The sequence below is a fragment of the Dromiciops gliroides genome, chromosome 2 (assembly GCF_019393635.1).
Source record: "Dromiciops gliroides isolate mDroGli1 chromosome 2, mDroGli1.pri, whole genome shotgun sequence".
Lineage (NCBI taxonomy): Eukaryota > Metazoa > Chordata > Mammalia > Microbiotheria > Microbiotheriidae > Dromiciops > Dromiciops gliroides.
Genome location: NC_057862.1, coordinates 132,110,099 through 132,118,509, shown reverse-complemented (window position 1 = coordinate 132,118,509; position 8,411 = coordinate 132,110,099). Strand labels below are relative to the sequence as shown.

Here is an 8,411-nt window from a genome sequence, read left to right as displayed (position 1 = left end):
AGAGAGAAATCCAAGCGAAAGAAGAAAGAGAAAGGGACACTTACTAGGAAAAAGAAAAAAAATGGGAGGGGGTTTATCAAGAAAGAACTGAGACAGATAATTGCATTTTTAAAGGTTAGAGAAAGCCAGAAAGAGGACCAAAATGTTTTGGTTTTACAATAAGAGCTACATACCACAAAACACAGGCTTGGAAATCACAGATATATAAAAAATCAGAAAGAATTGGAAAGATAATAATGAGATGTTATGTATAATTTGTAAATGCTATAAAATATTTCATCTATAAGAGTATTTGGAAATAAATTAAGGATTGGCATTTAGATTTGCGTTTGTTAAACCAGGAGCAGATTGGAAAGGCAATGTAACTTTTTAGCAATAGGCATGCCGACAATTGCTGATCTTCCATAGCCTTTATGGACAACATAATCACAATTACTGTATTTCAAAAAAGCCCCTTTCAAAAATTAGAGGTGTTGATGACTTTAATGGGAACATAGACCATTTGTCAGTTCCATTATTGCAATTACTGTCTGGCTTGGTATCTTCTCTCTGACAATGACTAATGTTGTATACTTCAAGAGAAGATATAAACCCCCAATAATGCACTTATGGTACAATTCACATCTAGCTCCCCTTTTTTTTCTGTTGTGCTTCTCTCCTCCCCACAAATACGTACACTGTGATGAGTTTGCATTTCCATGATTTAAATAGGTGGTCTTATGCTTGGAGTATCTCCATGAGGGTGGACAGCAGAAAAGAGAAGGCCATAGAATCATAAATCCTAGGCAGAGAAGGGACAGAGAGAGGTTACCTCATCCATTTCCTTGTCCCTAGGCAGGATTGCTCCTAAATCATAGTACAGATGGGTGACTATCCTATTATTAAAATCTTCCTAGAAAAAAAAAATCCTTAAGTACCCTTTGTAGTTTCTTCTAGGTTTTAAAAACAAGGTTGAAAAACATTTTCTTTTCTCTAATCTGAATCCCTCTTGCTGCGATTTAAATCTATTTTTACTTGTTCTAGATAGATGGTAAACACCTGTTGTTGTTTTTTTCTTCCTCGGTAAAGCTGGACCACTGAATATATTTTGAAAATATTTTCCTCTATGGATGCTGAAATGACATATCTCATACTTGGTCAGTTTATCTTGACTGTAGAAACTTTCATCATCATACTTATCTTTACTATGATTCAGCACACACTGCCTCCCATGGCAGAAGGCAATAGGCAGACAGTGAGGTCCAAATATGACCTCCATGGGGGAACTTGCTTCAGAGCAACCCACCATTGAAGCTAAAGGTCAGTTTTCATTCAAGTTGGCAAGAGTTAGTTGACTATCTGCAAACTGTTTGACAATGTAACACCCAGTGTCCATTTACTTCCTTGGATTGTATGGATTGAAGTACAGTTTCCAACATTGCCTTTCATCATATTAAAGATATGGCTAAACTTCTGATTTAATCATAATGGTCTGCATTTTATGGCATGTTAAAGTTTGCATAGTACTTTGCATATATTATTTCACTTGAATCTCAGCATATTTTAACTACTGTGTGAGGTAAGTAATGCTGTGGTATTATCCCAATTTTACAGATGTGGAAATCAAGGTCCCTGAGAGGTTAAGAGATTTATCAATGATTACATAGCTAGGAAATGTACAAAGTGGAATACAAACCCAGTCTTTTGGGACTCCAAATTCATAATTCCTCCAGCACTAAAGTTGTTTGCTTTGCAGAAAAGGTCCACAACTTTTCCACAAAGACCAAGGGAGGTGGGCATAAAATATAATTAATAAAGACTCATAAATGTAGCATATCTAAGAGGATGTTTTATTATGCTACTGATTTCCTGGAGCTTGGTATTGAAGTTAACTGGTCAGCTTCTTAGTTGAGTGCTTCCCCAAAGGTTATCATATCCATTTTTGCCTGTCAGTTATCCTGTCCATGCAAATGTTTAGTAATGTAGTATATCAGCAATGATTCAGTTAGAGTTATTTTACATGACTCCTACCATTCTAAGCTACCCTTTGACTTACTAAAATCAATTCAGCAGTTTTGAATATCCCCACTATGCCCAATGGAACAAGACTGACTCTGGTTGACTACACGAACAGATACAAGGGGCTTCCCAGTACAGCAGGTGCCTGAGTCCCTGTTCATTTGGAACATTAGACAACATAGGAGATATATTCCAATGTGTCAGAACTGTGTTGGCATCAGGAATGCAGATGTGTTCTATCTGGATGTAATAGAAAGAACTGAATAGCAGCGAACCAACATTAACAAAAATGATTTCAACAAAAATTGGCAAGCAGAGGCCAATTTTCAAATTCTTTTCTGTGGCATACTTTTTAGATGGAAACAATTTGTTATCTGCATACTAATATAGTACCACTTTGAGCTGTTTTTTTGGAAAAGCTGAATGAACTTTAATAATTCTAATGACAAAAATAAATGATTTCCCAAATGTTATTAAGCTCTTGGAAACATATTATTTAATTTGGCTTTACAGAGCCCTATTAATCCTTCTGAACAGACACAAATAAGGCTACATGCTACAACACAAAGTACAATAAAGGTTCACAATGAACTTTAAAAGAGAAAAATATTTTTTGTTCATGTTTTAAAACATAGAGGCAACTTTTAACAGAACTTCAAAACCAAATTGGGTAACAATGAACATGGAGTTGTTCGTTTTAATCACGAATAAAATCTATTGCACATGTTCTTTCAAGTAAAGTTTATTAGAAAAAAATTGCTACTAGAGAACCACATGTTAACTCTGACTTGGCAAGGTCAGGCCAGGGAAATAAACCCTTGAACCTTACAAATATGCAAAGCTGACATAAATAACAAATTAAACCTAGCCAGGTAGAGAACTCTAGTTAGTTGGTTGCTAGAGAGATTCCAACTCCAGCCAACAAGCCCCTGTTGACTTGTGAGAAAAACCTGGTCTTACCCCCTCTGTTTGTTGCCCATTAGTCTTGCATCTGGAGGTCACCTTGCTGCTTCCTGCTGAGATAAATCCTTATAAAAATGATTTTGCAACATTATATGCCATTAGTCCAACATGTTATAACTTATGTGTAAGTATTATATGTTGGCAAAATAATGTAACATACCCACATACATATATACATACATACATACATGAAAGAATAGAAGTCTTCAGATAGAAATAACGTTAGGTTTTTTTTCAAATTCAGTCTGGCGAGTTTGCCTAGTGTGTATAGGATGTGTCTACTGAAGCAGTTTAGCAGAAGAGTTGGGATAGTGGTTTGGACTGGCATAATATGTGAATATGAAAAGAATGAGTAACATTGATGTGCAAACTAAAGAAAAATACTTTGTATTTAAAATATGTGCCATTATGTAGAATTCCAAATGAGGCCAAGGAGTGAAAGATCTAAAAAAGTTGGAGGAATAAAATATTGTACTTCATTGTGATATAAATGGGTCATCAAGGTGCCAGCTCTAGCTGATGAGTGAAGTGTGGAGAATCCTAAAATATCCCTACCCCACCCTCCCAAAATAGAATTCAAATGAGAGGCAGTATTTAATTGATAGGATAACGGCTTTGGAGTAAGAAAGACCTACGTTTTAAGTTCCTGCCTCTGACATAGGCTAGCAATGTGATGTTGGGCAAATCTCTTAATCTTTGAATGGCCCAGGATGTTTTCTAAAAAGATTAGAGAGAAGGTTCCTATCTACATTGGCAGAGGACTTATCTTCATTGGGATTTTTCTTGATTTAATGAAATTACAGATCTGGCCCAATTTATTATATAAGGCAGAAACTATATAAATCAGTGTAAAGTACCCAATGATGATTCCAGTACCATTGTCCCTCTTTATTAAGCAAAAGTTTTGAATGATATATACTGGCATAGGCTTCGTCTTGGTAGAATAGTCATCCTATTTCTTTAATTTACACATTGGAGCTTGCTTTTGTATACTCTAAAAAGGTCTGACATCAAGAAATGTTAACAGAGAATCCCCACTGTAGTGAATAGCTTTCTGTGATAGTGGAAGATTTCCTATGAAGAAAGTTCTTTTAATACTTTTCTGAGTGTCCCTTGTGGGGAAAATTATCTTCTTTTTCCCAGGTGAAGGTTCATTATCATGAATACAGCCATATAAAAACATAAGTTATGGAAAACATGGTCATGATGTTTCCCCTGGGATTCTCATTCACTCATGGGAGGGAGCAGGATATGGGCATGGGAGTAGAGGACAGAGGACAGAGGACAGGGAAGGGGCTGGGGGCCCTGGGCCTACAGGGTGGGCGCCAGCTCCCAGTTGGGGTGGGCCCTAGAGCAGGAGCACGTGGGAATGGCCCTGGGGTCAGTTCAGCGCATCCAATAGTCAGTGGAGTACAAGAGCTCCCACAATTGCCCTTTGAAGTCTAGGGTGATGGTGAATTTGAGATCTCGATTGTTCTTGGTGTTGGGCCTCATGCCAATAGTGCCAAAGATCTCCTTGCCAATCTTCACTGTGAGGTAATCCTCCATGTAGAAGACAGTTTGCTTCCAGTGTGTGTAAGGGGACTCAGGGCTTGTGGAGAAGTCTGTGAGCTTGTGGCACCTGGTGAACTCGATGTTGAAGTAGGTGACCTGGGCATGGACATAATCATTCCTCTTCACTTGAAGACAGAAGGGGGAGATGAAGGTAAGGTCATCCATGTGCACTGGGTAGATGTCCACCTCCTTGATGAGGCAGGCATTGGTCATCAGATGCTCAGGGTCTACCACATCGACAAGAGGCTCCATGATGGCTAAGTCCTTGATACAGGACATATTGAAGCCATAGAGTTCTCCAAACAGTGAATCTCGTAATCCTTGTACTGCTGGTCCTTGATGGTGGTCACATAGAGTGTGGCCCTGTCAGGGAAGATGAGCCCATCAGGGGCCAGCCACTTGTCTTGGGCATGTAGGACAATGTTGAGCATGGATTCATAAAAGAGCCAGTATCCCATCCACTCACTGATGATCACATTCACCTTATCCACAGGGAGCTCCATCTCCTCCACCTTCCCTTTGATGATGGTCACCACGTGATCAAGTTTGTTGGCCTTGACGATCTTGACAGAGAAGTCAGAGATGCTGGAACACTTGGTCCCAATGACCTTCTGGCCCTGGCCTTTGCAGGAAACATGCAGAGCATATCAGTGCCTGAGCCTATGTCCAGCACCACCTTGTCCTTGAACAGGTGTGGGTTATGGAACATGGAATGATGGGAAGTGAACATCCTCACCTCATCCTTGAGCATCTTCTCATGCATGCCAAAGTGGGCATAGGAGTCAAAGTAATAATCCTTGAACATCATGGCCTCGGCATTGGGCTTCTTGCTGCTCTCAGGCTGTGTGCAGGACACCTCCATGATGCAGTTCATGAACCTGGCTGCCCCTGCCATCTTCTCTCCTCCAGATTCATCCCCAAAAAATTATCTCATAAGAAAAAGAATCACATGTACCATTTGCTTTATCTTAAACACACTTTTTAAAGAAAAAAGTACTTTTTGTACTTTTAAAGCTACCATAGTTACATTTAAAATTTTTTTGAAAATGTATTGAATTTTAGAAGATATTTTGAGATGTTTGAGAGGTAAGCACCGAATGACATCACAAAAATGAAATTTGTTATATTTAATAGCATAGATTTTGGTATATTTGTAATACAAATTAGAATATATTCTTTTTTTTTTCTCTGTTTAGAATTTTATTTTCCAAATTACATGTAAGAACAAATTTTGACATCAATTTCTTTAAACTTTATGTTCCAATTTCTCTACTTCCCTCCCTTCTCACCCCCCCACCCTGAAGAACTGAAGCAATTCAATATAAGTGATACATGAGAAGTGATGGAAAACATCTCCACATTAGCCAGGCTGTGAGAGAAAACAGACAAAAACAAAACTTCAGATTAAAGAACTATCAGAAAAAAATTACATTTCAATCTGTTTTCAGACACCATCAGTTGTTTCTCTGTAGATGGATTGCAATTTTCATAAGTCCTTCAAAGGTATATTGGATCAGTGCATTGCTGAAAATAACAATATCCAGGGGGCAGCTAGGTGGCACAGTAGATAGAGTACCAGCCCTGGACTCAGGAGGACCTGAGTTCAAATCCAGGCCTCAGACACTTTACACTTACTAGCTGTGTGACCTTGGGCAAGTCACTTAACCTTCATTGCCCCATTTAAAACAAAACAAAACAAAAAAACCATATCTTTCCCAGCAGATCATCTTATACTATTGCTGTTATTTTTTATACAGTACATTTCACTCTGCTTCAGTTCATGTAGGTCTTTCCAGGTTTTTCTGATAGCATCCTGTTCATCATAACTTTTATATAGTACCTTAAACTTGACAAAGAATTTTCTTCACAATAGCCCAGCAAAGTAGGTACCATATGTTTTGCCATTATAATCAATCATCATAACTATTTCCCTCCATCCTATTCCCTTCCCATGATATTTACTCTATTTTCTATCTTATTTTACCCTATTTCTCCTCAAAGGTGTTTTGCTTCTGACTGCCCCCTCCCCTGCTCTGCTCTTCCTTCTTTCAACCTTCCCTCCTTATCTTCTTCCCCGCCTATTTTCCTGTAGGGTTCAATAGATTACTCCCCCCAATTGGATGTGTATGTTATTCCCTCCTTGAGCCAAGTCTGATTAGATTAAGGTCTTTGAGCTAATTCTGTGTTCTAAATTTTCTTCCTCCCTCCGTCCTCGACCCTCCTTATGAAATCAAGCAATTCAATACAAGTCATACATGTTCAGTTATCCAGAACATCTTCACCTTCCTTGAAAGTGTTTTGCTTTTTATTGCTCCCTCCCCTAATCTGCCCTTCCTTCCTTCCTTCCCTTCCCCCCTTTATCTCCTTCTCCTCAGTCAAAATATATTACTATACCCACTTAAGTATGTATATTATTTCCTCTTTGAGTCAATTCTGATGATAGTAAGGTTCACTCACTCCCCCACTCCTTTCCCCTCTTCCCTTCCCCTCCATAAGTTTTTTCTTGTTGCTTTTATGTGAGCTACTTTTCCCTAGTCTACCTCCTTTTCCCTTTCTTCCAGTGCATTCCTATTATTCCTCAAATTTATTTTAAAGATGTCAACATGAGTTAGCTAGGTGGCACAGTGGACAAATTACCAGCCGTGGACCCAGGAGGCACCAAGCTCAAATCCAGCCCCAGACATAAGCCATTGCACCCTGCCTACCCCACAAAAAACAAGGATAAATAAAAAATAAATGCTTTACAGATATCATCCCCTCATATTCAGTTCAGACCTGTGCCCTCTGTCTAAGTGTATTCCTTTCAGCTATGCTAATACTGAGAAAGTTCTTATGAGTTTGAAGTGTTATCTTCCCATGTAGGAAAGTAAACAGTTTAATCTTTTAATATCCATCATGATTTCTTTTTCCTGTTTAGCTATTTATGCTTCTCTAGGGTCTTGTATTTGAAAGTCAGATTTTCTATTCAGTTCAGGTCACAAATGCCTGAAAGTCCTCTTTTTCATTGAAGTCCCATTTTTCCCCCTGAAAGATTATACCCAATTCTGCCAGGTAGGTGATTTTTGGCTGTAGTCCCAGTTCCTTTGCCCTCTGGAATATCATATTCCATGCCCTCCAGTCCTTTAATGGAGATGCTGCTAGATTTTGTTTTATCCTTACTGTAGCTTCAAAGTATTTGAATTCCCTGAATCATTTTCTCCCTTTCTACCATCTTGTTTAGTGACTTCATCAGTATCCATGTATTCAAGTATTACCTCTATGCAGATGATTCCCAGATCTATATATACACTCCTACTCTCTGTGCTGAGGTCTAATCACCCATCAAAGATCAATTTTTCAACATTTCAAATTGAACCTGTTCAAAACTGAAGTCCTTTTCCCCAAACCTTCCCAACTTTCTTATTATTTTCAAGGGCAACACCATGTTCCTGGTCACTCAATGTCATTCTTGACTCCTCCATTTCACACTACCTAATACATTGTCAAATCTTGTAATTTCTACCTTCATAATATCTCATATGTGTCTACTTTTCTCCCCCAACACCCTATCTTAGGTCCAAATCATCTCTTGCCTAGATTATTATAATAGGCTTCTAAATGATCTCCTTTGCCTCTAGTTTCTCCCTTCTCTAATATATTCTCCTCTTACCTACTGCAGTAGTACAATACAGTTGTTCCATCACAGGTGAGTAGGGATTCAGTGCCACTGCTATCTGGAAAATCTGCATAAATTGTTTTTGATTCTCCATACCAGATAAAAAAATCAGGATTTTTATCTTATAAAAAGATAAAATATGTTAATATTATGCATGCACACACACATATGCACACACAGATATAATGCATTTCTGGGTCTCTAAACTTTTCCTGTGTCATCTGCTGTGTTCTGCAGCTTC

The 8,411-nt window shown here is 38.4% G+C and overlaps 1 protein-coding gene across 1 annotated transcript; it reads right to left on the bottom strand.

The window, feature by feature from the left end:
- Nucleotides 1-4,347: 4,347 nt before the first annotated feature.
- On the bottom strand, nucleotides 4,348-5,410 carry LOC122743607 (protein arginine N-methyltransferase 1-like). Its single transcript, XM_043988672.1, is given in 3 exon segments — nucleotides 4,348-4,808; nucleotides 4,811-5,128; nucleotides 5,131-5,410. Coding segments are annotated over 3 exon segments (1,059 nt in total).
- Nucleotides 5,411-8,411: the final 3,001 nt, after the last annotated feature.